The following is a 26,216-nucleotide window of genomic DNA, read 5'->3' on the forward strand; positions in this document are numbered from 1 at the left end:
TTTTTCCTTTCCACTAAGGTCGTCCTTACTGCCTAGTGGACCACTCCGCTTGTCTTCTGGCACGCATCAAACCTGGATTGTAGACTACATATTTCTGGGTTTGGAATGTCTCTACAGTATTGCTGAGCTTCGTTTAGCTGAGTGGTATATCTCAACCTTGGAAGGAAGGTTGCTCGCGAATGCTATCCCACATAAGACAGAACCGAGTCATTCAAAATCTTAACAATCTAGGAACAAATAACCACTTTTTCCATTAAGACCTTGGCTTCTTTATAACCTGTTAATCATTGGCCTTCTCACTTTACTTCTAGCGACTGGACGCCGTTGTCTATAGAGGATGATAAAGGCTAAAGACCAAACCACAAGAGGCTAGAGACATCTATGCGTTTCCACGCGAAACTTCGATTCGAACGGTGTGGATATTACTCATTGCTAGCATCGGCGGCGAAAAATAGAAGCATTACGTAACAAAATTTGTAGCTCAAGGGCACATTGTGTAGTTGTATTAGATTCTACCTTCATTCTGGGTCCTTTTTGTGCACCTCAGCTTCATCTTGGGATGCGTGATCCACGACTCCGTATCGCGCCGCCACTCAGCCTCGTCATCAAGCAGACATGTGTCAAAATGTGTTACCATGTGTGTTAGCAACGCTCGCAGCATCAGGTCGGCGACGAACTTGCCCATGCATTGCCGGCTGCCGAAACCAAAGCGCCAGAAGTGGTAGCGGAGATCTTTGGCAGCCAGCTGCAAGAACCGATCTGGTCGGTATTGCGTGCGGTCGGGACCCCAGAATTCATGACGGATGTTAATTGCATATGAATCGACGACGAAGTTGGTACCCCCTGGTACTATGTAGCCGTCGATAACACGCTCCGTAGGCGCGGCCTGCGGAACAGAGAATGCAGCGAGCGGCTTCAACCGAGAAGATTCCAAGATGCAGGCTGTAAGGTACGTGCTGGAATCAAGAAGGTACTTGTGCATCGTTCCGGTGCGACAGAATGTTTCCACTTCTTGTCTCACCCTCTGCTGAGTCCCCGGCGACGAGGCTAGGAAGACAAGGTTCCATGAGAGTGCACCCGTTGTGACGTCTAGGTTGGCGTAAAGGCTTTCGTCAAGCGTTTGGTATAACTGATCCGCCGTGATTGTGCCAGCAGTTACTGCTGCGTACATCTGCTCAATCGGCGCTCCCAGCGACAGGTCCCTGGCACGTTGCACGGCACGATCGTTGAATGACGCCCATGCCACCTTGAACACCGACAAAGCTTGATTGGCTCTTGTTGGCAGAAAGCGCGACCAGCTATACCGCGGAAGTCCTCCTTTGATTATGTAGCGGAATAGTTCTTCACGTAGGGGTGCAAGCCCCCTCAACTCCTCCTCCATCTCGCTGGAAATGCCACCGTAGATGATTTCTGCGACGACCAAGAACGGCAGCATCTTCATATCGCCTGCTGGATCCAGAATGCCGCACCGAAGCTGACCGTGAGTCTCAAGAGAGGTCATGTACTCCTCGATGCGCCGCCGCACACGATCAACGTACGCAGTCACCGCGCTGTGGGTGAAGGGAGCCTCTGTTGCAGCGCGAAGACATCGCCACTTCTTGTTGCTCACCAAACCTACGCATTCCCCTAGCACTTGATTCATCAACCAGCCAGAGTTGTTGTTTGCGGCTTTAACATGCTTCGCCGAGTCTTGAAATACGATTCTCAAATGATCGGGCGAAGCAAGGACGCTGCACCACAGTTAACTTTTTGTCTCAACGTCGGTTTCGTTTCTTTTTTTTTTTTTAAAAAAAAAAAAATAAAACACCTACATTTCTGGCGTCATGCCCGACCAGATCCGATATACTCGGCCATTTGCTTTTTCCCACGCCGAACTGTTTTCAATACCATCTAGAAACTTTCCAACATCTCCTTGTCCGTCGGGCCACTGATAAGGCACAGTCGGAATTTGAGTCTTGCCATCTTCATGGTAGACTGGATAAACTCTGAGTAGAATTTGCTAAAAGTTTTGTCAATTAGCTCAGTGTCATGCTTTGTTCGGCACTTGATTATCTGCATGCTTACATGGATCATATATGAAAGGCCTGCCACCAGCCATCGGCGAATGATTCTACCGCTCTTCGGTGTCACCAGAAGGATCAAGACGACCCCCAACAGAATGATTATCGTCGGGCCGAACATAACGAAAAGCCTGGTTGGAGCTTTGCAAAGAATCGGCGCTTATGTGGAGCTCAGCTGTGCCCCTATGCACCTCTCATGATACTCCCATCGTATTGATTCATAGATTCAGGAGACGAAGGTGTTTGGTTCTAGATATGCTTAAAAGAGATCGGTACTCTATTGGTTCGGTCGCCGCTTTGCTTTTGCGCACCGGTCGGCTCAAGCTGAGTCAAAGATCTACAGACAACTTGATTGGATGCAATCTACCAAACCTGGAGTGCAGTTGGGACTGATTGTGTTTTTATGAGGCTTTGATCTTAACTTTCTCCAAGATGTTTTCATTGAGCATAGTCTATCCATCGACAGTGTTCTTGGGCAAGCTCTTATCTAGTCTAATCTCCATGGTCGACAAGCGATCATTGCCGACATGGTGTACTTTCAGTATCTGCGCTTTGTCAGCTTCACCAATATCCTAGTATGAATATCTTTTGGAATGTGCATCGCCTACCTTCAGTCGGGGATCAGCCGCAGTCAGCAATGCCTGATACTGTGACGCAGTGCGTTCCATGGCATTAAATAACACCATCATCGCCACGTCGCAATTGTGTAGCTGCCTTGCCAGCTCACGCGAGACAGTCGTGTCATTCTCTTCAGGGAGTACATATTCGGACACAAGCAACACCGGGTTGGTCGGACTGTTCTCCAACGCTGGAACTAGGGCTTTGAGGATGCGGATGCAGTTTTGATCATCATTATTATGCAAGCAGTGCTTGATGAAGAATACGGACGCGTCGGTAATGCTTTGGGGCTGGTAGTAGTCGTGTACTTCAAAGCGCACACGGCCTTCAAGTCCAAGGCTGTTCACCAACTTCACTCGGTCGTCGTTGACAAAGGTGTCCTGGACGACGAAGTCAAGGTGTGGATTCAGCTGTGGTCCCGACGTTAGCGGTTTTCGAGAACATGGGCTTTTGCTTCTGCGTCGTACCAAAGCGATCTGGACGGCGATCTGTCCATTGCCGCCTCCGACGTCAACCACTTTACCTTGGAGCACATCCCAGGGATACGAGTTCACTGCCTCCTGCACCAGGCGTCTATCGTGCATCCCCATTTGAAAACGTTGCATCTTGCTCTCGTGTTTTTTCCAGTACGAATAAAGGTCTTCCCCAAATCGGGTCGTAAAAGAAGTTCCATCGCCGATCTCTCCAGGACGATCGAGAAGGATAGTGTCTGCTAAGCTTGTCGCTGCCTTCTGGAAGATGTCCAGGGCAGTCTCCACGTAAGCCGCCACGCTACCATTGCGAACTAGCCATCTAGATGCTGCACCGTGTGCAAAGTAGCCCGGTCGAGTTTGGGTAATGCAAAAACGCAGAACGAGCAGACGAAGAATGCGCCCGAGTCGCTGTACGTCGACTCCCACAGCGGTGGAAAGCTCTTGTACAGAAATATCGCCACAGTCAGGTAGCTTCTCGTGCAGTCGAAGGCGCATGAAGACCTCGAATGCTTGCGTTTCCATATAACCCGACGCAACATCCATCCAATAGTAGTACAACTCGGTGAGATCATGGACGAGCGCTTTGGAGGCATCCACGATTTCATAGCTGAGGTCGGGCTGGAGTGGACATGTTTCATCATTGGATTTGCTGTTGGAAGCTTTGTACTGGTCCAGCTCGGCTCGAAACGTATGCACCTCGTCGATAAGCTTGCGAGCCCGTTGTGTCAGGTCAGTTGGCGTAGCTGCTGTGGCCGCCATCTTGGAGACCTTGGAAGGGGGGAAGAAGTGTCAGATGTCAGGAAAAGATGTCACGAGGAGCTTTTCCCTAGAAATCAGGCCTGTCCAACAGCACAGGGTTGTACAGACTACGTACCTGATCCGGTGCGCGACGTCTAAAGTTGAGCCAATGCGGCCGCCGTAATGATCTATCTGACCGGCTACTGTCGTAAAATTTATATAAAATCAGTAACCTCGTAGTAACCTTGAGAAAGTAATAAGAAAATTAAGGGGCTTCTATGTTGAGCTAAGGTAAGCCATTGGAGGACAGCGTTACGGAAACTTGGGGATAAGGGAGCCGATCCGTTATATACGGTGCGCGTAGTTTCGGCGACCGGTAACGAGCTCTGCGCACTCGTCTCATTGGTGTCCAGTATGGCAGAGAGGTGAGCATTATCCCGATGTAGAAACGATGTAGCGCAAGTTCTAGATGAATCCCGGTTATCACTTTGATTGAGCTGTTATTTTTCGCCGCAGGAAGTTGAAAGGTAGTAGAATATATGCTCTTGATCTTGGTCAGGTATTTGTCCAATTCTCCCAACACTATGATGGAATTGCCCTTACAAGACCACGGGATAATACACCATTCTGCATCATAGTCTTATGTGGAAATAATATGCCTCATTGCATTGATCTGTGCTTGAATTCCTGCCGCCGCAATCGCCCCCGTTGCGAGGCATAAGGTTGAAATCTTGAACGGTGTTGCCACATCACCGGCGGCAAAGACACCAGGAACGCTCGTTTCGTAGAACGGCGGCTTCGTCTTCAGTAGTGCTTGTCCCTCTTTTTCGAGCCCTAGTTGCTCTGCAAAATCACCCCTTAGCTTGGTCAGGGGTCGGTGGACGAGGAAACCCTCGGTCACGGTGGCACCGCCCTCAAAATGGATGATGACTTGTGCCCTCTTGGGCGATTTCTCAAATCGTTCAATCTTGCGACTGTCTACTGAAAAGCCGCTTGAAAGCAGCTTCTGTCTGCATTCTGCCGCCAGCTCATCGTTACCATGTGTGTAGATAGTGACTTTGTCTGTGTAGTTGCGCGCTTGGGCACCGATGTGTGTTGCAGCAAAAGCCGATGCATCACCAGCGACCGCGAGAATGCCCGCTGAACTGCAGCCACGCTCCTCAATTCCGCGATGAACCATGCAATGAAATCTGTACGCCATCTAGGGTGAGAAAAGCCATATAGCTACCCAAGGGTGTTTTATCACTTACATGCCCCGTGTGTAGCAGTCCGCGTAACCTAGGATGTCCAATAACTCATCCTGCAAGCCAGAGGCGAGAATGACCTTGTGGCCAACCCACTGGTTTCCGTCCGCCGCGGTAGCCGCGAATAAACCCTTCTGCTCTCCGTCCGGGATCTTCTCCAGACGCTCAATTCTGCTGTCAACGAATTGCACAGTGTCGTATCTGGACAAGATTTCATCTCGGACTGCCGCCCGATAGTCTTTAGGGTCGCGAGAGTCCCAGGTTGGAATGGTGTGCATCCAATCTACCTTGGCGTTGCGATACTGATGTTCATCAAAAAGCGCCACCTTGTGGGTAGTCCTGGCTAGGCTGAGGGCGGCAGACAGGCCTGCATAACCGCCGCCGATGATGAGTGCATCCATGACTTGATCTTGTTGCGGGCTGTCTGGGCCACTACTTAAGAGGGGACTCATGGTGTGCTTGTGTACGGTCCTGGCAAGAGTGCAATGAACAAATAATTTTCTATGCAACAAGCGCGCCCTGAGTGTGGAGGATGGTCATCACTCAAATCGATTTAAGACTAAGGCTTAAGCGCCGTCGGCAGCCGGAGATTCAGACTTCGCCAACAACAACTCAGACATACTCATCCAGCCGGTTCTCCTTCTTGAGCTTTCGCATGCTCTCAATGCTGCTGTTAACCATGGTACGTGCGAGGTTTGCATATTCCTGCCTGCTCTTTTCTGCCTTTTCGCTGGCTGGATCCACATCCGGCATCCGAAGCTCATACGTTGCGGTTAGGTAAAGGTGCGCTTCACCTTCTCCTGGTTGGCCACCGTACGAGACACCCATAGAAGTCTTTGCGCCCGTAGAAACGAGCGTCCCGTCCATCTGAGGAATATCAGTGTCAATTCCCCAAATAACGCCAGACTTATGTCTTCGTACTCACCATACATGGCTCATAGAGCGCCACATCCTGAAGCAACTCTGCACCCGCTGAGCTGTGCACGCTATCACTCGCTAATACTAGCTTGCGACGGAACCTTTTGTCGTCTCCAGAGATAACAATAGAGTCAGCCATGTATTCGGCAAAGTCTTGAGGTCGGCGGGTGATCGCTAAAATCCCCTTCCAGACGTCCTGCGCGGTAAGCGCTGGTTCTCCATCCACATTGACCGGTATCGTGTACGCCACCGTGTGAGCAAACATGGCGACGGTCGTTGTTTGGGAGGATGATTTTAAGATTATGAATGGGACTCGATGACTTGAAACGGGGCTGATCAATTCAAATGGGAAAAGTCTTCCAAGAGGAATTCTAGCTGCAAATCCACCTGCCCTGGTTGTTCCCAGCTCGCACGAACGGCCGCCGGGGCGGAGGCCGATACATCAGAAGCGCAAGCGCTCGAAGGCTTCAATTGCACACGTGACGACCGAGCCTTTCATCCTTTCAATCCATCATGCCTCATATTGGATCCGAAGACGCCTGGCGCTTTGTCTCTGCGATCCGAAGTCCAGCTCTTCAAAGAACTTCTTCACATCATCTTCCAATGGTTTCTGGTCACCAAGTGTCTTTGCCACCCGTTTCACTTCATCCATCACCCTCAAAACATTCTTACCCATCACCAAGCTCACATTTTCTTCCGAAAAACCACGGTTCAGCAGCTCCTCAACCAGGTCTGGATACTTGCTCACATCCTCCAAGCCTTTGGGCCCGGCCATCATACCGTCAAAATCTGACCCAATCCCCACATGATCGTACCCGATAGTGTTCCCTAGGTATTCAATGTGATCCGCGACTTTGTCCAGAGTTATCTTGCTGGCGTTGGCATCGACGAATGCTGGATAAAATGTGGCCATGATCACGCCACCATTCGCCTTCAAAGTTTGCAGCAGATCGTCTGGTACATTTCGTGTGTGTGCACACAGCGCGAATGCATTGGAATGGCTATACACGACCGGCGCCTTCGTCACACGAAATGCGTCGCGTTGTGTTTGCCAGCTGGTGTGCGACAAGTCAACCATCATCCCGATGCGATTCATCTCCTTGATGAGGGCAACCCCTGCCTCACTGAGTCCGCCGTGTAGTGGTACTGTAGGCTCCTCACTGTCGGCGAATTCATTGTGACATGTATGTGTTAGAGTGGCGTATTTCACACCCAGGCGGTGATATAGTCGGAGAACCGATGCGCTGCCACCAATTTGATGTAGGCCCTCAATACCGAGGAGGCTCGCAATGCGATGATTGCCAGAGCCGAAGATGTCAAGGACATCTCGGGAAGACTCTGCATACGCCAGATGGTCGGGATACTCATCAATCAGCCGATACACCAGGTCAATCTGCTGCATGGTATCTCGAACCACTTCATACTTCGTTCCGGCATTTAATGCTGCAGGTTCACGGGGGATAAAATGAATGTCAGATCAGACCCGGTACTGAGTCTTACGAAGAACCTACCACTCTACGTATACACTCCAGAATTGAGCAGAGAGTCGACCTTTCCGCAGCCGAGGAAAGTCAACCTGTCCATAGAGATTTTGGGTGTCCGAAAAATTCTTAGCGTAAATGTGGTTGTGATAGAAAGCTCGAATCCAGATTGGGAAGTCATTGTGTGTGTCTGGAACTCATCGTCAGTTCAGTTCGGTCATCAGGATGTGCTACGACTCGCCGATAAGAGGAGACAATTCCCAAACGGTCGTTCCGGTCGCGAGCACGGTTGGTCTTGGATAGAGACAGACACAGACCCAGAAAAAGGAAAGAAACTGTATATGAAGCAAGTAAAACATCGTCGGACCTCGGTCAACAGCAACCCGTAGATGGGGGATGTCGCAGTCGAGCCACACCTTCGATAGTGTATTTGCGTACTCGAGTGGTTGGATAAGATTTTGCAAATGTCTCCTTTTCTCTTCACGCTGTTTAATGTCATCTTCGAGGGAATTCTCTTCGGGGGCCGAGAACTTGTCCTAGACCAAAATGGTAAGCTTGATGGTGGACACGCGGACAACCGAATCTTCTACCTGGGACGTTTGAGGATAGACATGGATCGGAATGTCTCCACCTGCTTTGAACGGATGATTGACACAATGAGTGTAAACCACTTCTACAACAAGAAGATATGAGACTTGGAAGCCGTTAGATTGAATTTCGATAATCGGAACACGTGAGAATTCCTCCACAGGACAGATCAAGCATTGGTTTTCCCCCTTCAAAGTCTAATGATCACAGAAGCCCGTTCATGCGGTCAAGTCAAGCATGTCCAAAGGGAGTGGAAGGCCTCCTAGATAGGCAACAGCCAGCATCCAGAGCCACGAAACGCGACTCTTAAAGGACATCACAGTTTGTCAATGACGATGCATCTTACTTCCACGCTCTCACGAGGCCGGGCGTTTGGTGGTGAATCTGGATGCTTGAATGCGGCGTGGGGGCATACTACATTTCCAGTCAATGCGAGTCGGCAGACAATCAAAAGGGGCTGTCTTACGCCTCGCCTTAACGCCCTCCTGGTTATCCCAGATCTTGATCACCGTTACTTCGTCGGTCCGATGGGCGTCTAGATAGTACCATTGCTGTTGGTCAGAATGAGTAAATGTCACCGTCTGGCCTCGCTTCTCCAGAGCTCCACGCAGGAGATCACAGTTTAGAAGCGTCTCCGGTGGACAAGTGCGAAAGTCCATTTGAGCGAGGGGCCAGTCTTCCACAGGACCGTTGAGAGGACGCCAGATGCTATGCATGTGAGCTTATACGAGAATAATACCATGAGCACCGAAGGGGCAACACTTACTTCAACATCCGCACCCTGCGAGACAGCATGGCCGCCAAATCCAAACCCACTGGCAGATTCTGCTCTATTCGTCGAATGGCACCCTGCGTCGACCTGCAAGTTTTGTCAATAACTGCCTCTACTCTGGGGAAGTTGGAAGCTCAGACTGGTCACAATGCACCTGTCAAACGTCAGCATCGCGAACAGGGCTGCATGCTGCTGCGGGAAGACGCTTTACCATGGTTGCCGGCTGCTCTTTTCCGGTCTCATTCTCGCGTTCACCGAGTTCCACCCTGCGCTTCCGCAATGTGTGATCGAAGATAATCACCTCTTGTGCACCCGTGACGTCTTTCACGAATTCTCGAACCGTGGGGTAGTACCTGGCCAGGACTGTATCTTGATTGCCTGATCGAATCGCCTCTACGAGTCCAGAATCAATCGGGTTGTCGTAGTACGCGAAGCCGTGGGTTTCCAGGTTGAACATATCTTTTTGTGGACGGGCATCCGTCACCAAGACACGGTGGTCAGCCCAAGTGAAATTCATGTAATCATAGCCGTCGGCCGGATTCACACGAATAAAGGGATTACCCTTGGACGCATCCCACGGTCCCTGAAGGAATCTCATTTGCGCCTCCACCGTCCGACCTGGTAATCTTGCCAGGCCCATCGTTACCCCGGGCTTGTCGTCGATGCCATCTTGCTCGGGTACATGTCCATGACCGTTGGTAGACTGTGCGGGATGGTCGCCAGCCATTTCGCTTCCATTAACGCCTGTCGGCTCTTTTGATGAGGGGACTAATTCAATGGCTGATGTCCAGGAATTCCTCAAACTGAAAATACGACTGACCGTCCATCCGGTGCTCTGGGCTAGGCTTCTCCAATGGGATTCATCTCGTTCCTGACCTCCGACCGCGACCATCATGTTGAGATTGCCATACCGTGAGAGTCGACTTGTCCTCCCATCGCCTAGTATAGACTCAAAAACTACCACGCGAGACTTTGGTCCTGGTTGGATTGATGTCCGAATATTTGAAAGTACCCTGAGCGCTCTGTCGTCGTCCCAGTCATGAAGGCACCATTTCATGGTGTATACCTGAGATGTTGGAATCGACTGGAAGAAATCCCCGGCTAATAGTGCATCCGCCGACACTTGTCCGCCCACGTCGGCGTATACACCATTGGGGGAATGAAAGTTGAATTTGGCCTCTTCAATTACTCTGGGGAGGTCAAGGATGCTGCCGCGCATGGTAGGATACCTCCGCGTTAGAAGAGCGATGAGTCCTCCGCCACCACCGCCGATGTCTAGCACTAATTCGTCGGCGACTTCTTGCCATGGATAGTCTTCGAGGATACCGGGAGCTTGAGCAATAGCACCACCGCTAAGAGTTCGGTGCAACCGAGGTACCCAACCCATGTCGGAAAAGTATTGGAACATACCCTTATCGGTGTCAAAGGCGATCTGGGCTGGTACGCGAGTAGCGTCCTTTCTGAGAGATGCAGGAATCCCTGCAGACATTTCGTAGAATTCGTTTCCGTATAAGTCAACCCAATTACGCCATTGCGTCCAGTGGTCTGATATCAATAGCTTGGAAGCCGGGTTGTTGCTGTAACTGTCAGATGAGCGGTCGTACTGATAGATGCCTTCATTATGCAGCTGTCGGAGGACCTGACGGAGTCGATCTTCACGAGCACCGCAAATACTCGCCAGTTCTGACACTTTTTGAGGACCTTTACGCAACACATCCGGTATTCCCAGTTCGACTGTTCCGCAGAGGCATTTGGTATTCATGTACCCTTCGAGACTCGTCAATTCAAGTGAGAAATGTCATTGCAAATGGCACTCACCAAAAAAGAAGTCTGATAGCAACAACGGACCTGGTGTGAGTAATTTTTCCAACTCATATAGCATGTCAACAGATTTTGTAGCGAGGCTGAGTCTCTTCTTGTCAGGAAGCTTGTTGTCATTGTGAATTGTGTTCAAGAGCTCGTCGCTTGCTTCCTGGCGCAACGTCTTGAGTGCCAGCTCGAGGGCACCATTCAAACGTGTTAAGCACTCTTCCATACTGGACTGGCGGTTGAGTGCGTCTTCGCAACGCCTCGATTGATCCAGGCTCAGAGGAGATGTGTTTGAGGCAATTTGGTTATCGTAGTTCGGCGGCCGGCTTTCTCAACTTCATCCCGGCGTCCGACCCGGCCTCCCAAACGCACTGCTTCCGTGTGCAATACCACATCTGAGCCTCATCAGCCTTTCTCATCCAGAGGATAGACATTGTGGGTTGTGGCTTGATTTGGCCCATCTGCCGTTCTGTTAACATGGACCCTAGCGACAACATCGACGACCACGAAGCTATTGGAGAAACCACGTCTTTATTGAACGATGAACGACGACACTCACATGATGACGATTCCATACAGTTAATCGCTGCAAAGCACCTGTCATATAGAGTACTTCCTCTAGCTGCCATTTCCGCTTTGGCCATGGCAGCAACTTCAGCCACGACGATATTTGCGTATGCCAGTCTGCTATGTGAGGACCCCAAGAATTGCAATGACTCCGAAACAAACCGCTACGCCGGCTATGTTGCAATTGCGACATACATTGCAAATCTCGGTGGAGCCATGACACTGGGGTTTTTGTCACGGCTATCTAGGCGAAATCGCAAGATGGGTCTATTGGTGTGGATGATCTGTCGGTCGATGAGTGTGGTCATGTTAACCTTTGGCGGTAGAGAATTATCCGCCAAGTTCGTCATGTTTGTCAGCTAAAAGGTCATTGCAGTCTGGATCAAGAGCATCGCCGTCGCCCTTTCTGGCCGCATTTTCGAAGGATTGGCCTCGGACAATCTCCTTCATTTCAACTTGAATGCTATTTACGTACAAAGTGGAGACTCGAAACTCGCGTCGAAACTCATCGGCACGTCGTTCGCTCTGTACATGACAGGTATATCTGTCAGTCCATTCATAGCCGGCTTGTTTGAGGACTTCACAGTCAGCTTCATACTAGCCCTAATGCTGTTCGGGGTCACCATTGGTTATCTCGCGGTCTTCATCCGCAGTCCTTCCAGTGAACGAAACGGCAAAGATACGGAATCAAGAATCTTTACTGGCTGTTCTGAAATACCCAGGATGTTGTCACCACAGTACTTCCTCTCCGGACGACGTCCGCTGCTGTTTACCGCGATCTCTCTTGGCTTGTACAACTGTGTACAGTCATATGCTTTCCCGGCAATGATGGTCACCGCTTCGATTCGCTTTCATTTTACCGGAAGAGAGAATGGGTACCTGCTTTCCCTGTCCCATATGATTGCCACCATCTATGTGCTTGGGACTCTCTACGTCGTGCCTTGGGCGGTACGCTATCTAAGCTTACAAGGGTTAGGGAAAATGTGTGCGGTGATTCAACGCGGTCAACGTGATCCAATCATGGCAGTCTTGTCACTACTCATGCAGATCTCGTCCATGCTCACGATTGCTTTGGCATCACATGTTTGGCAAGTCTATCTCACGGCAGCTCTGGTGGCACTTGGTCTTGCAACGCCGTCGTTCGTTAAGGCCGATGTCGCCTCCCTTTTCGCTGTTGAGGACCGACCAGCAGCCATGGCGGCTCTGGCCATGGCAGAGACAATGGGGAGCATCGCATCACCTGTTCTGCTGGGCAGTATTCAAACTTTTCTACCGAAACAGACGGTTTTCTTTGTAGCTGCTGGGATCTTAGGCTTTGCTTTGGCCTTCTTCGGTATGAGGCTATTGTTGACTCACTCAAGCTCCAGATGACGCGGGTTGCCAGCCACCAACGCCTCGCCTCGGAGGATAGGATGGACTGCGGTTCTGGGGTTGTCACTGTAAATTTGGTATATGAGAGATAGTGACTCGAATAGAGACTACCTGGCCCTTCACGTTGCTACAAAACCTTTATTGCGACTGTGTGACCGTAGACTTCCTTATGCTTCTAAATACACTGTCCATACGCGTTATTGCTTCATGCAGCTCCTGTGGGGGAAGAGCAAAACCTATTCGAGCCCAACCCGCGACGCCGGAAGGACAGTGATATGCACGACCGGCACTGACAATAACACCAACTTCCTTCAAACGCTGTACCATTTCAGTTTCGGTTAAGTCGACAGGAGACTTCATTAAATCTGTTAGATGGGCAAACACGTAGAGACCGGCGTAGCAGGGTATGTATCGAATGCCATGGCTGCGGAGAAAGGTAGTCAGAGTCCCGTATGCCTGGCCAAGTTTTTTGGAATTTGATTTTATCAGTTCAGGGAGCTTAGATGAGGTAAGAAGCGACGTAGCAAAGATGGTCGACAGCGCAGAAATTTGCGTATTTGCCGCAAGGGAGGCGCCCACTACCATCTCCTGGTTCGCTTGCGTGATTATACAACCCTGTCAGGCCGCTCACATCAGTCGTTTAAGCCCAAGGACGAGCTGCACCAGAATGACTTGACTTGGCTCACCATGCGGAAACCACTCTGACCAAGATCCTTGCTCAAACTCCACACAGTATGCACTCTGCTCATGTCAACCCCTAGAGCGGCCAAATCAAGGGAGAGCACCGATGTAAAAGGAGTCGTCTCGATCTCATCAGTAGTCTTAAAATTTGTTAGGGCGTAGACCTCATCCGAAATGAAATGAATTGCATGTCTCTGGCAAAATCGCAGGCAACCCTCCAGAAGGTCCTTCGGATAGCATTGTCCCAACGGGTTGTGAGGATTAGTCAGCATTAGGGCCCTGATGTGGCATTGGGCATTGTTGTATGTTTCTTCCAGCGCGGAGAGCAGTGACCAGATGAAACTTGACTCGAGATCCGGCAATTCAACCAGAACTGGAATAACTTCAGCACGGGCCTTGAAACCGAAGTCGAACCCATCTGTGACAGTTAGGTGTGCTATGTCGCGAGTATATTCCGCCTGATACTTACTCCAATAGGGCCCTGGAATCATCACGCCGTCACCAGAATCGCAAATATTGTATAGCAAGGAGTCGATGCACCAATGAGCCCCTGCAGCAGTGGATATATGAGAGGGCTCCACTGGTATACGCGGATTGAAGTACTGGTTGAAGAACGCTGCATACGCCTCCAGCAGTTGAGGATCCCCAGAAAAGCCACGCGGGTAGGACATGTGCCTGGCTTCCAAATTCGTTACTATGGCGTCTTTACACAGTTCCACCAGTTCGTCACGAATGAGCCAATTCTCTGCCGTGCTAAGGTCGATATTCGTCGTTTGTTTAGCCTGTCGCTCGGCAACCTGTGCGCGGATTCGTGGCATGATTGAGTCGACATTCGACCAGCCGCGCTTCGACAAGCCGTGACCGTTTGTACCGTTCTCCATCGTCGCTGACCCATGGCAAGAAAGATAGGATACTATGCAAGAGGCACTTCTAATTGATTACCGCCTCATTAGGCGTCTGGACGGCGGTGGCGAAGTGTTGTCGGAGCCCGTCGTGAGACAAGGCCACGGGCGCCGATGGGTCACACATCACACTATCTGTAGTCGAGGACTAACACCAACTTTCTGCCCACAGATAACCGACATGGCACTCGTTGCCATATTCTGCGGCATCGCGTACGTGTCTCCTCTTGCTCTATTCCTCGCGGGCTTTGTTTCATCTGTGGTGCATCGAAGCCGTGACGGGCCACAGATACAAACAATTCAGGAGAACCCTTCCAGGCAAAAGCGGCGGAAGACAGGAGCAAAAGTGGTGTTTAATCTCCAAGCCGCATTGTTATTAAATCTGGTAGTTCATGCTTTTAGCTCCGCGAGGCTGAATCTTGTACTTATGCACTTTCCAGGTAGGAGGATTGATGTTGGCAGCAGTCGCATTTTTGCAGAGCATTCATCGAGATGTCACCAAAGGCCAGGTCGCCCAGGCAAATATTGTAAGTGAAGCCAGACTATGGTAATAAAGATTTCTCACGCAACGTTAGGCCTCAACCATCGCATCCTTCTTCTACTTTGGGACACAATTACTCCCGAATCCAGACCAGGCTTTTCAGCTTCGTTTGGCCGATCTCTATGCCTGGATCGTTGCAATGGCGTTTGAGATAACACTGCTAGGGTTATCAACCAGTATTCAGCGCTCTCTCGAAACATCCATCTATGTCCAAAGTGCACTACGAGGCATGCGAGTCGCCTTATACTTCTCAATGGTTCTCAGCTACTTGTATGCATCTCGGCCGACCAAGAGCGAAGAAGGAACTCCGGACGAGGCGGCTCCTTTCCGTGATGATAGCCTGAATTCTTATGGCGCCACCAAGGCAGGCTTAAAGGACAAGGCCTACTCACCAGCAGAGCCTTCACAGGTATCCTGGGTCGATTATTTTATCGAGTTCAAAGTTCTCTTCCCCTTCATCTGGTAACCATCGTCCACGACATGTTGCTTGACGGATCTGACACAAACCCAGGCCATCAGACAGCCTTAAGTATCGGTTATTGGCGTCCCTCTGCTTTTCGTTGATGATAGCGCAACGAATCGTCAACATTCTGGTGCCGTACCAGCTTGGAGTCTTGGTCGAATCCCTAGGACGGTCCACGGTGCCTTATAATGCCATATTCGGCTATCTAGGTGTTTTAGCATTGCAGGGGCAACAAGGTGTCCTAGGTTCTATCCGGGCGTTGATCTGGATCCCGATCGGACAGTCGCTATACAGACGACTGACTTGCGCCGCTTTCGAGCATGTGATGTGCCTGTCTCTGGATTTTCACCTCAGCAAGCGGATCGGCGAGGTCGCCAGTGCGCTCAACAAAGGTGCTGCCATCAATACTTTCCTCGAAGCTCTAATATTCCAGCTCTTTCCAATGGTCTTCGACCTTTTCGTTGCCGCAATTTACTTGTTTATCCGTTCCGACGCGTTCTATGCGATCATTGTGCTTGTGGTCATGTGGACTTACTTGTTCGTAACCGTCTACATGGCTCGGTACAGGGCACTGGCTCGGAGAGAAATGACCGACAGGAACAGAGAAATGGAAGCAACAAAGTCAGTATAATCTTCCCGTCCCTTGGAGCGACCTTACGTCTAAGACCCTCACAGGACAGAGGCTATGCTGTACTACGAAACCGTTCATCAGAGCTCCGCGCTCGGCGCGGAATCTCAGCGATTCCGCGACCGAGTTGAAAAGTATCAAAAGGCTGAAAACTCGGTCCTGTCTTCCTTGGGCTTGCTCAACATCGTTCAGAATCTCCTATTCACCGTCGGTACATCGCTTGTTGTGCTGTTGTCAGCATACAAAATATCCAGTGGCGTGCAGACCGTGGGGTTCTTTGTCAGCGTGCTGGCTTATTTTGTGCAACTTCAAGCTCCACTGGCATTCTTTGGTAGCTTTTATACCATGGTTCAAAGCAACCTCATCGATGCGGAGCGGATGCTCCAGTTGGTACGTTCACACCGTTCTTGTCCACGACATGTGTTGCTTGCAGGCTAATACACCCTAGTTCAAGATGGAGCCAGAAGTGGTGGACAGTCCACAAGCAAAGCCGTTCCGCCGGTGTACTGGAGCTATCGAATTCGACTCCGTGAGCTTCAGATACAAGACCGGGAAAACAGCATTAAAAAATGTATCATTCTCCGTTCCTCCAGGCACTACCACCGCAATTGTCGGAGAGAGTGGCAGCGGAAAGTCAACCTGTTTGAAACTATTGCTCCAGTTCTACGATGTTGAATCTGGCTCAATTCGGGTTGACGGTACAGACGTCTCTGAGCTGAAAATTGCTGATTGGCGCGCCTGTATCGGAGTGGTGCCGCAAGACACCGTCTTATTTAATGAATCAATTATGTACAATGTGCTTTACGCCCGACCGTCGGCAAGCGAACAAGAAGTATATGAAGCGTGTAAAGCTGCTAGCTTGCATGATCACATACTCCGTCTGCCAGACGGTTACAACACCTCCGTCGGTGAGCGTGGCCTCAGATTTTCCGGTGGCGAGAAGCAACGGGTGAGCGCATCGTGGAGTATTGTGATCTGCTGCTAATAGTGTCGTGTACAGATTGCAATAGCCCGGGCACTTCTCAAGAACCCCAGCATCATGCTGTTCGACGAAGCCACCTCATCTCTCGATACACATACTGAGACTCAGATCCAAAAAGCTTTGGAACAAGTTACTCGAGGCCGCACAACCATCGCTATTGCGTAGGTGTCTGTCTGCTTATACTAAGGTATTGAATGGCTAACCTTGTGCGAAGACACCGCTTGTCAACTGTAACTGAGGCTGACCAAATTCTTGTCATGCATCTGGGGGAAATTGTCCAGAGAGGAACACACCACGAATTGCTTGCCGTCGAAGGGAGGTACAAAGGGATGTGGGAACGCCAGATAAAAGCTGCCGAGGGGGAATTGCAAAGACAAGAGGGCTCTATGGCATTATGAATTTGGCTACCAGTATTTATGTTCCACATTCTTGTAAGTTGTACATATTTTAGGAGCCGTAGCGGGTTCTGAAGCGTTAAATGCTAATAGTCCACCTTCAGAGTCGGTTTTTTTGGTCCAGACCATCGCCACGGCCAAAGATCGGAGCCCAAATGTGATCGTGGCAAGCCCAGATCAGCTGCATGAAGATACGCACGGCCCAAACTACGAGCTGTGGTGCGGTCCCGTCGTCCCTCGTGGTAGCATTTGTCAGCTTTTCTAAGAGTGCCATAATTGGACCCCATATTGAAAGAAACAGCATTGCACCGAAGCGTCGCCAGTGGCTTGTTGGTTCTTGGTAAGTAGGTAGGCTGTATAGGTACGAAAGGTAAGAGGGAGGTAGCGAAGAATCCTCTGCACCGCTCGTGACGAGATCCTACCGGCATGATCGCTCAGCAAACCCTTCAAACCCATCCCATAATGTGGCCGATTACTCACCATGTACCTCTTACTAGGATGGGGTGGAGGATCCCTATGTATTGCAGCCGCAAGGGTGCGTGCTAAGATACGTTCTCCGAGCTTCTGTCGGCCCTTCTCGTCGATAGGTTCGCAGAGTACACTGACGTCGTTATATGCCGTCCCCCCTCCCTCTGAGGCAAGAACTTTCCTGTACTGCCCAGCCGTGATAAGATATGCAACTCCAATAACATTGGGCCCCTCTTCATCAGATGGAGTGATGGAAGAGAAGGACGGCTCAGAGTACGGAAGACCAGGAATGTCCATTCTTAAGTGCCACCCTGGCACACGCAGTCTCACAATATCGAGAGGTAGAATGCCGCGGTCATGGATGAATTTTTGTTTGTTCATGTTCGAGCCATAAGCCAAATACCATACGTTCGCCATAGTTGGTCAACATGTGACCAGTAGGGAGGTGGACTCTACCGGCACCTAGGACACTATGGGCAGACATCTGAATGTTAAGGGGTAGATACGTTTATCGAAAAACCAGTAGTCATGAAATCGGAGGCCGAAGACGGTATTGCTCAACACGCAAACTACCAGATCATGCTTCGGGCTCATTAATGGCCGTAAGTTGGGCCTTTCTCCATGACAGCTCGAACAGCCGGCCGTTCCATCATTCTTTCCCCCCACGCTTTAATTTTGGGATACTTTTCCAAGTCCACATCCAAGAACTTGAACATCCAGGGCATAGCATATGGAAAATAGGAAACGTCAGCGATCGTCGGACGGTCCGATAGGGCAATGAAGAGCTGTCCTGGTTTCGATAATCTCTGCTCCAGAATGTCCCATTGCTTGACCGTGTTAGAATGAAGCCTACAAATTGTTAGACTGTTTCCATACGGCCTTGCACCGTTAAACGGGTACCTACTTCGCCACGGTCTTTGGGAGCATTTCCGGGTTTTGTCGATTCGGATAGCCTCTTAAGAAGTAGAGCCAATACTTGGCCGTTGCTCTGCCGACATCGATTAGACACAAGCACGCCAAATAGCACTAATTCTGCTCGACAAAAAACATTTGACGCACCCAATGCCGGCAGTCTGGTAGGCCGTCCACGAATAAACTTGTGCGCGCTCACTCGCAGTACGCCCCGACCAATAGCCATCTTGATCAAAGCGGTGAGCGAGGTACTGAAGGCAGGCTGTGCCTTCGAAAACGATGACCTCTTCTCCAGTCGCCGGATCTTGATCTTTCAATGAAGGTACGTAGCGTTCAGGATGAATACGGTAGAACCATTCTTCTTTGGTATCAATGATGGCCAGGAGGTGGGGAAATTGGAGCTCTTCGGCGAGTATTAGAGGCTTGATAAAATTTATGTAGTTTGTTTCATCGGCTTTGAGAATGTAGAGGATTACTCGGCCATCGTAAGGGACATCGCCCCAGACAATCTCTCCAATTTTTCTGGAGCTGCTCATGTTGACTTCGAATTTGATTGCCATCACCATCCTATAGCCGTCGATCCTGGAAGCTGGTATAAAGGCCAACTTCAGGCTGCCGAGAGACTAGGTAGGTAACTTTGAGGAGCCGACCCTGACGCGTCGCGGTCGGTGGCCGTTCACGGTAAACTAGCATTGATAGCTGTGCAAGAGTACATAGAGGTCTCGCATTAAGATCAAATTGGACCTGAGAGTTATTGGTCATTGCGTGCAGACAGATACCATGAACGCAAACGAGCAATTACAGACCAACACCGCATTACGCGAGCCTAATGGTACAATCACGCCGCATATCGCATGTCTTGTTACACCAGTGCTCTGTCTGTCAGGTCCACACTTTTGGGGGCGGCGACATATATCAGCCGGCATAGTATTGAGCCTGGCAGTGCTGGCACACTTGAACTCGCCTTTCACCAACGATATCGGAGTTGCGCAACCATGGTCCCTGATGTGGGTGTTCTGGTTAGCTACAATAGAACGACTTCTGTTCTGCGAGAGTGGCTGCCCAGAGACCAGCTTTTGGCGTATTGACCGCCGACCAATGGAGGCAAAGTACATGGCGCCTTGGAGCCTTGCGAAGCTGCGCTGGGCTGCCGCACTGATATTCAATCTCCGAGGCATCCGGTGGAACTGGCAGGTCAAGAATGTCTTGCCAACCGACGAGACACGGCGATGGCATTTTGTGATGCGGCAGAGTTTGCGTTTTTTCAAATACCTGACTATTAGTGACTTGCTTCTCCAGCTTGCGATAAGGCTATTCTGGACGAGCCCAGACGGGCAGGTTGGTGGCATGAACAGTAAATACTTGACCATTCGCCATGCACATTGGGGATGGAGCTTTGTCAACACCCTAGTGTTCGGCTTCGGACCCTATTATTTCATAAATATGCAATACATTTTTGCTTCGATAGTGGCGGTGTTGTTTGGTATCAGCAAGCCCGAGGTATGTCCACAATCGTGCTGCCGACGTCGAGGTGAACGTGTTCGCCGCTCACATATTTCACAGGATTGGAGTCCCCTTTTCGGAAAATTGAGCCAAGTTACGACAGTTCGCAGCTTCTGGGGACAGTTCTGGCACCAATTCATCCGCCGTGTACGTACAACAAAGTCTGACACGGAATGGCATAGACAGGGCTGAGCTAATATCTCTCATCTCCAGTCAGTAACTTCGGTCTCCAACTGGGTGCTCGACTCTTTCGCAATCCCACGCGGAACGGTATTCTCGAGATACTTGCAGATATGGATTGCCTTCGGCTTATCGGGCTTCCTTCACGCTCAAGCCAACCTGATGCTGCCACGCCCGTCAAATGTGACCCCCGACGAGTGTGTACGTGGCACTATGCTCTATTTCTTGTGGCAAGCGGCTGCAATCACATTTGAAGACGCTGTACAGTGGGCGTGGGTCAAAGCTGGTGGCACGTTGCATCCACCCAGCAGGTTCCGCACACTGATTGGCTACGCCTGGGTCGTTTGCTCGTTCTGGATATCTCTGCCGTGGGCCGCGGACGACATGATGCGAATGCGACTGATGGAGAAAAGCTTCCTCCCATTCTCCTTCACTCAAAATTTAGTGCGGAAGGTTCCAATACCTCCACGCTCTTGAACAGCTGATTCATGTCCCATCTTTATCACCAATAACGTTCTGACACTGGTGTAGAGTGAGCAAGATAAAATATCCTAACTGCTGGGTTGTCACCGGGAATTGTCGTTTTATTCGTGGCAGAGAGACCATATCCTTCCGAGTATTATGTTTCGACATCCGGGATATTGTACACCATATAGCCTGTTTGGTAAAGTCCATCTCACCTTCTGCAGCTGATACCAAGGAGTCCTCTACATGGAGTTCCAACAACCCTACAATCCTTTCATTAGCTTTGTCTCCAAAAAAGGTTATGCTGCCAACTAGTCTACTCCAAGATGGTATATTTGGACGGCCAGATTCGGGTATCCAGTCCTAGGGAAAATTTGTTCAGGGAGAATTGGCAAGGTTTCGGCGAGAATAACCTGTGAAAATTTCTTGTATATCGGCACAGCCTTCGGAACCATCACTCTCTAGTGAACTTCCAGACACGTCAGAGACACAGATGATGAATTTTCGACTATGGCGACTCCAACTAGGGTCCGCATTCAGAATTAGGGCGATTTCGTGAAATGTTAGCCTCACCCGATCGTTGACTGGTACGAGTCGGGCAAAATCTGGACTCGTTGCTGGGAGTGGGAGAGATTCTGGGAGCACTGAGCGACTGAGCTGCCGGGGCGCTCTTTGACTCGAAGATATAGAACAAAGAGGATTGGGACTTGTGGAATGGGTCAATACCAAACAACTCCCTCCCATCAATGATCTCCCTTTATCGAACAATGACTTCGTCCCATGCATTAGCCCAAAATGACTCGAGCTATGATCTTGGGTTTTCTGTTGAGTTGAATGCCAAGATTGCCTGGCAATCACTCTAGCTATGAAGGAGATACTCGTCCAGCATTAGAGCTTGCCAATCACATTAAATCGCAGCATCCACAATATTCGATCTTCAGGATTGAAAGCGGTGGAACAGCTGATCTTTTCGAAGACAACACCGAACTGCGGTGCCAGCTTTGTGAACATGAGCAGTATATCAGGGTTGATAAAGGACAGTTCGAACGGACAATTTGCGTACACGAGCAATAAGGCGGCACTTGTCCATTTGACGCGGATGCTTGCGACGACGTTGAAGGATGGAAAGTCAGAGTGAATCAGGTGCGTGATGGGACTCGCGTCGCGTTTTAATACTCGTTGGATGCCAAATGGTCAGCATGGTCTCGAAGGTATCAGAGCCTAGAGCCTTGCAAGTCGGGGTGACATATGCTTGAAGAGGAGTTGTGGGAGTGGTCCACGAGGGACCAATGATGTAGACGGGCTTAAAGCTAAGGCCTTGGCGAGACTATATATACAAGCAACGAAGACAAATGGAGCTCTTTTATTGGTCAGAATAAAGTTACGATGGAACATGAACAATATACGGGCAGGTATGCCGAATTGAGTTGGTGCATTTGGCGCCTTGACGCATGAGCCCCCCCCAATTCAGAGCTACGCAATTGACACTTAGAAGAAGGTCCTTGATGGTCTCTGAGATATGCTCTCATTCATCAGCACTAGGTTCCACGACCCAACCGTCACTGTCATGATATCTGGGATTCTCTTCTGGATGGCGGGGATTTCCTTGGAGGCTCTGAGCTACTAGTCTCGGTCAGAATCAGCCAGGATCATGAAAGTGTATGTATATCACCTACCGTCTCCCTAGACCTCCTAGAGCTTTGTACAATCGCGCCGCCCAATCACTACCCCGGTACCTCTTGATAGACTGTGGAGTCTAGAGAAGGAATGTGTTGTTGTTGTTCTATCTAAGAGAGAGCAAGACGAAAAGAAGGGCGCAAGTTGCCAAGCCAAACAGCCTCACGTGACGTTGCCAAGGCAACGCGTCACGTGACTGACCAACACCTCCGAGGCAGCAATCCACCGCTCTCCCAAACTCCCCGACGACACCCGCACGTGCACATTGAACATTTGGGCTTGTGTGAATGAATGAATGCGGCGTCGTTTACAAAAATCGAGGAATTGCAATATTATTGCATTGGTTTAAACGAACAAATACATAAAGTTCGATGTACTATGGTTCCATCTTCTCGCTCCTTATGGACTGTCAAGTAACAGAGCAGAGAAACCAACACTCACACAGTACTTTAACACAGTTACCATGCTCAGACTGGTGCATTATCAAGAGAGAAAAACGGAATAATACAGACCACCATCAAAGCAATCGATCATCATCATTCACTTTTCACTTGGGCTCTCAACTCCTCGAAAAGACTTTGACGGCTCCATCCCCGCCACAACTAATAACCCATCTTCCATCAGGACTCCATACAACACTGCACACTCCTTCTCCCCTCATGATTCGATGACTTGATATTTCTTGTGTACAACTCCTTTTTTCCAGTGACCAAAATCGTAAACTGGCATCGTGACCACCGGACACCAATTCTTTACCATCCGGGCTCAAAGACAAAGAGGAAATCGCTGATGGATGTGCAAGCATGGTATATGTGCATTGTCCTGTTGAATATTAGCATTGGAAAAAAAAAAAAAAAAAAAAAAAAAAAAAAAAAAAAAAAAAAAAAAAAAAAAAAAAAAAAAAAAAAAAAAAAAAAAAAAAATTGAAGCGACAAGAAACTTACCGCTATTGGCATCAAAGAAACGAATATACCGATCTTCATAGCCGGCGATAACAACTCCTTCGACACCGCCTTCTGATCCAGTCGCTCCATGTACCACATCATCTTCACCTATTGAACCACGTCGTCCAGTTGCCAGGGAATCGCGGGTGTCAAATCCTGTACTGCTGGCAACGACCGCATTGATCCCCGTGTTTGGAGTTCCATCGTAGGTTTCTTGACTGGCCATACCGACAATTTCTTCACCGGTCCGGGTATCATATACCAGCACACTGGCATCGGAGTAACCAACAACAAAGCTCTCTCCATGAGGACCCAATGGGGAAATAGCGGTTGGCGCAGGTTTATCTGTTCGCTCTATACGATGGACTAGACAGTAATTGAAAGGGGTCGTGCTGGCGACACTTGGTTGAGGTGAGCTGGGAAAATTCGAACCCGCCGATATTGAATTGGCTCTCCGACTCCCTCTAGTTGATCGGCTTCCGGTATGCGGTGAGCTCAACTGTGGTGGTGTGCTGACAGCCCATATAAGAATTGTACCGTCAGCACCACCGGCGACTAGGAGAACACGATCTGGTCCACCATATTGTGAACATCGATCGCCGAGAATAGTTCCCGTTGATCCAGGAAGACAGCACAATGCCCAGACAGCATCTTTATGTCCTTCCAAGGTTGCTTTGGCATCGACTCGGCCACGTTCCCAGACCTTAACAGTCGCATCTTCGCCACCGGAGAAGATCCAACCATCCCCTGCGGCTCGACCACCACTGGAGAAATTCGGTGAAGCGGGACATGTGGCTAAAGAGCAAACCGCCCCAATATGACCACGATGGGTAAAATGAGCAATTCGGTCCAGGTCGTCACCTAGGGCAACGTTGTGTGCGTAGGATGCGGGAATATGCCACCTCTTAACCCCTCCGTCATCGCTAGCCGTACAAAATTCCGGTTCTGATGGACTTCCACCACCGGTAAATATGACCGAACGGACCACATCCAAATGCCCTCGCATAGCAAATCGAACTTTGAACTGTGATGCATCCGGTTTGCTGGCTTGCAACTCTCGCGCATCATTACTTCCCTCACTCCGCCGTCTGGCTCCTGAACTTTTCCGTCGGAATGACCCTGGTGCTCGAGGCGGGGACTTGGATGGAATGAGATTCGCACTGGGGAACACCTCCGTGTCTGGCCTGTGCTGCGCGGGTGCTTCAAGGGGCTTTTCATGGGGTGAAGGTCCATCATCAAAATCCCATCCGTCCGAAACTTCCTGCTTTGATTCCTCCATGGCTCGCATTTCAGTCTGGTCTTTTAGCGGTATCTCTCGGCCATACGCGTCAAAGCTGTGAGAAATAGATTCAACCGGATCCTCAGTCAACGGTATTTGTTCATTGTAGAAATTTTTTCGCGGGTCAACTCCAGGGACTGATTGGACAATTTGCTCTGGTATCCTCTCCGCAGAGCCTCGTTGTAGTTCTTCATTATTGAGCTGGGTCGCTTTTCGAGTGAGAGGTGGAGGCTCCGCAAACGATGGAGGTGGTTGTGCAGCATTTTCCCTGATCATCGCGACATTCCGGTGCTGTTGTTTAATTTGTTGCAGTTGCAAATATGCCTCTTGAAGCTCTTGCTGTGTTGGCTGCCGATCTTGGGACACATGGTTCGAATTGCCGGGGACCGCAGCATCATTGATTTCCGGAGGTATATGAGTCATAGAGAGGACGTGGTATGTGATTTCCGAGGCACATTTGGACAAGTAACTCTTCGACTTGTCTCGTTCTTTTTCTTGTCGTATGCTTTGGGCCAGATGGTTTTCTGGGTCGATTTCGGCATCGAAATGGCTGACGCTTTTGGGGAGAGATTCTGTCGTGTATTAGGGACCATCCATAGTCGCGCTGCCGCCGGGGGAGGTGAGGAGTTGTCCTACCTTTTCCAAGACTCTTCAATTCTTCTCGCGCAAGGTCTTTGGCCTCTTTCTGGGTGTCGACAACTTCCCCTTTATTTAGACTCCTATTCTTTTCACGCTCTTTCCTGAGGGCGATTTCCAATAATTTCACATGTCTTTCCAGGGAGGTTCGTAAGCCTTTACTTGTTCTGGTCTCTCCTTCAAGGATGGCAATGCGGTTTTTCATTTCTTCGCGTTCAATTTCCCAGGCATTTCGGTCTCGTTCATGTCTGTGCCATTCGGTTTGCAGAAAGCGCATGACGCCTAGACAAAATTATCAGCAGATAGTCCAATGTTGAACAAAGTAATCCCACCTTGTAACGTGTATGCTTGAACTCCATTCGGTTCTCCACCGGCCATCCCTCCTACACCACTGCCGCCAGCCCCAGACTGCCACGCCATGATGCGCTTTCTGGCGCTCGTGTGCTTGTAATTCTCTCATCTAGCCATGCTGATCGACTGCGGAGTGGTAACAGATCACGCGGGCTTCATCCGAGGTCTTTCAAAGAGCACGGTCAATTTGAAAGGGATGAAGAGTTGCAAAACTGGCCGGCGACTCGATGGAGAATGGGTCAAAACAAGGGGCAAATAAAAAGTTCGGCGCGGTTAGAAGGGTCTCGACGGGAAACGTTTGCGTGGATGATGGTCGTTCTCTTCTCCTTGATGAAGGCGCGAGCTGCACGTTCTTGTAGGTTGGAGCGGCGGCTGCGACAGATCTCCTTTAGCGACCAATGAACGCTGCCGCGGCCTATCCTGGTTCGGCGCTTTCACCCTCCATCCTTCCGACTTCCACAGCTTCCAACATCCCTGCCACATTTTACATTTCGTTACATTTAAAAAAAAAAAAAGGTTTCTGCGCTAGAAGATTACCATCCGCTATACCTGACTTTGTCAAGATTCAAG

At 49.9% G+C, this 26,216-nt stretch overlaps 12 protein-coding genes across 12 annotated transcripts; 3 read left to right on the forward strand and 9 right to left on the reverse strand.

Moving 5' to 3' along the window:
* Positions 1-505: 505 nt before the first annotated feature.
* Positions 506-2,181, reverse strand: Z518_00663 (uncharacterized protein; the record flags this gene model as incomplete). The annotated part of the gene is made up of 3 exons (XM_013421265.1): positions 506-1,730; positions 1,812-1,999; positions 2,065-2,181. 3 exons carry the CDS (start codon positions 2,179-2,181, stop codon positions 506-508), a joined length of 1,530 nt encoding a protein of 509 aa, XP_013276719.1.
* A 331-nt stretch (positions 2,182-2,512) lies between these two features.
* On the reverse strand, positions 2,513-3,910 carry Z518_00664 (uncharacterized protein; the record flags this gene model as incomplete). Its single annotated transcript, XM_013421266.1, has 3 exons — positions 2,513-2,605; positions 2,669-3,088; positions 3,146-3,910. The coding sequence occupies 3 exons, from the start codon at positions 3,908-3,910 to the stop codon at positions 2,513-2,515; spliced, it is 1,278 nt and encodes a 425-aa protein (XP_013276720.1).
* Positions 3,911-4,529: 619 nt separating this feature from the next.
* Z518_00665 (uncharacterized protein) lies at positions 4,530-5,585 on the reverse strand (the record flags this gene model as incomplete). Its single annotated transcript, XM_013421267.1, has 2 exons — positions 4,530-5,079; positions 5,140-5,585. 2 exons carry the CDS (start codon positions 5,583-5,585, stop codon positions 4,530-4,532), a joined length of 996 nt encoding a protein of 331 aa, XP_013276721.1.
* A 160-nt stretch (positions 5,586-5,745) lies between these two features.
* Z518_00666 (uncharacterized protein) lies at positions 5,746-6,316 on the reverse strand (the record flags this gene model as incomplete). Its single annotated transcript, XM_013421268.1, has 2 exons — positions 5,746-6,000; positions 6,059-6,316. The coding sequence occupies 2 exons, from the start codon at positions 6,314-6,316 to the stop codon at positions 5,746-5,748; spliced, it is 513 nt and encodes a 170-aa protein (XP_013276722.1).
* A 246-nt stretch (positions 6,317-6,562) lies between these two features.
* Z518_00667 (uncharacterized protein) lies at positions 6,563-7,453 on the reverse strand (the record flags this gene model as incomplete). Its single annotated transcript, XM_013421269.1, has 1 exon — positions 6,563-7,453. One exon carries the CDS (start codon positions 7,451-7,453, stop codon positions 6,563-6,565), a length of 891 nt encoding a protein of 296 aa, XP_013276723.1.
* A 983-nt stretch (positions 7,454-8,436) lies between these two features.
* Positions 8,437-10,927, reverse strand: Z518_00668 (uncharacterized protein; the record flags this gene model as incomplete). Its single annotated transcript, XM_013421270.1, has 6 exons — positions 8,437-8,534; positions 8,587-8,828; positions 8,887-8,979; positions 9,033-9,046; positions 9,104-10,659; positions 10,711-10,927. 6 exons carry the CDS (start codon positions 10,925-10,927, stop codon positions 8,437-8,439), a joined length of 2,220 nt encoding a protein of 739 aa, XP_013276724.1.
* A 251-nt stretch (positions 10,928-11,178) lies between these two features.
* On the forward strand, positions 11,179-12,639 carry Z518_00669 (uncharacterized protein; the record flags this gene model as incomplete). Its single annotated transcript, XM_013421271.1, has 2 exons — positions 11,179-11,590; positions 11,645-12,639. The coding sequence occupies 2 exons, from the start codon at positions 11,179-11,181 to the stop codon at positions 12,637-12,639; spliced, it is 1,407 nt and encodes a 468-aa protein (XP_013276725.1).
* Positions 12,640-12,777: 138 nt separating this feature from the next.
* On the reverse strand, positions 12,778-14,201 carry Z518_00670 (uncharacterized protein; the record flags this gene model as incomplete). The annotated part of the gene is made up of 3 exons (XM_013421272.1): positions 12,778-13,254; positions 13,326-13,738; positions 13,790-14,201. 3 exons carry the CDS (start codon positions 14,199-14,201, stop codon positions 12,778-12,780), a joined length of 1,302 nt encoding a protein of 433 aa, XP_013276726.1.
* Positions 14,202-14,403: 202 nt separating this feature from the next.
* Positions 14,404-17,234, forward strand: Z518_00671 (uncharacterized protein; the record flags this gene model as incomplete). Its single annotated transcript, XM_013421273.1, has 8 exons — positions 14,404-14,607; positions 14,663-14,749; positions 14,798-15,225; positions 15,275-15,847; positions 15,902-16,244; positions 16,303-16,803; positions 16,855-16,997; positions 17,051-17,234. The coding sequence occupies 8 exons, from the start codon at positions 14,404-14,406 to the stop codon at positions 17,232-17,234; spliced, it is 2,463 nt and encodes an 820-aa protein (XP_013276727.1).
* A 1,058-nt stretch (positions 17,235-18,292) lies between these two features.
* Positions 18,293-19,147, reverse strand: Z518_00672 (uncharacterized protein; the record flags this gene model as incomplete). Its single annotated transcript, XM_013421274.1, has 3 exons — positions 18,293-18,548; positions 18,604-18,687; positions 18,759-19,147. 3 exons carry the CDS (start codon positions 19,145-19,147, stop codon positions 18,293-18,295), a joined length of 729 nt encoding a protein of 242 aa, XP_013276728.1.
* Positions 19,148-19,391: 244 nt separating this feature from the next.
* Positions 19,392-20,771, forward strand: Z518_00673 (uncharacterized protein; the record flags this gene model as incomplete). Its single annotated transcript, XM_013421275.1, has 3 exons — positions 19,392-20,111; positions 20,175-20,261; positions 20,328-20,771. The coding sequence occupies 3 exons, from the start codon at positions 19,392-19,394 to the stop codon at positions 20,769-20,771; spliced, it is 1,251 nt and encodes a 416-aa protein (XP_013276729.1).
* A 2,417-nt stretch (positions 20,772-23,188) lies between these two features.
* Positions 23,189-25,715, reverse strand: Z518_00674 (uncharacterized protein; the record flags this gene model as incomplete). Its single annotated transcript, XM_013421276.1, has 4 exons — positions 23,189-23,258; positions 23,410-25,231; positions 25,296-25,577; positions 25,628-25,715. The coding sequence occupies 4 exons, from the start codon at positions 25,713-25,715 to the stop codon at positions 23,189-23,191; spliced, it is 2,262 nt and encodes a 753-aa protein (XP_013276730.1).
* Between the last annotated feature and the right edge of the window lie 501 nt (positions 25,716-26,216).

This window comes from Rhinocladiella mackenziei, assembly GCF_000835555.1.
Source record: "Rhinocladiella mackenziei CBS 650.93 unplaced genomic scaffold supercont1.1, whole genome shotgun sequence".
NCBI lineage: Eukaryota > Fungi > Ascomycota > Eurotiomycetes > Chaetothyriales > Herpotrichiellaceae > Rhinocladiella > Rhinocladiella mackenziei.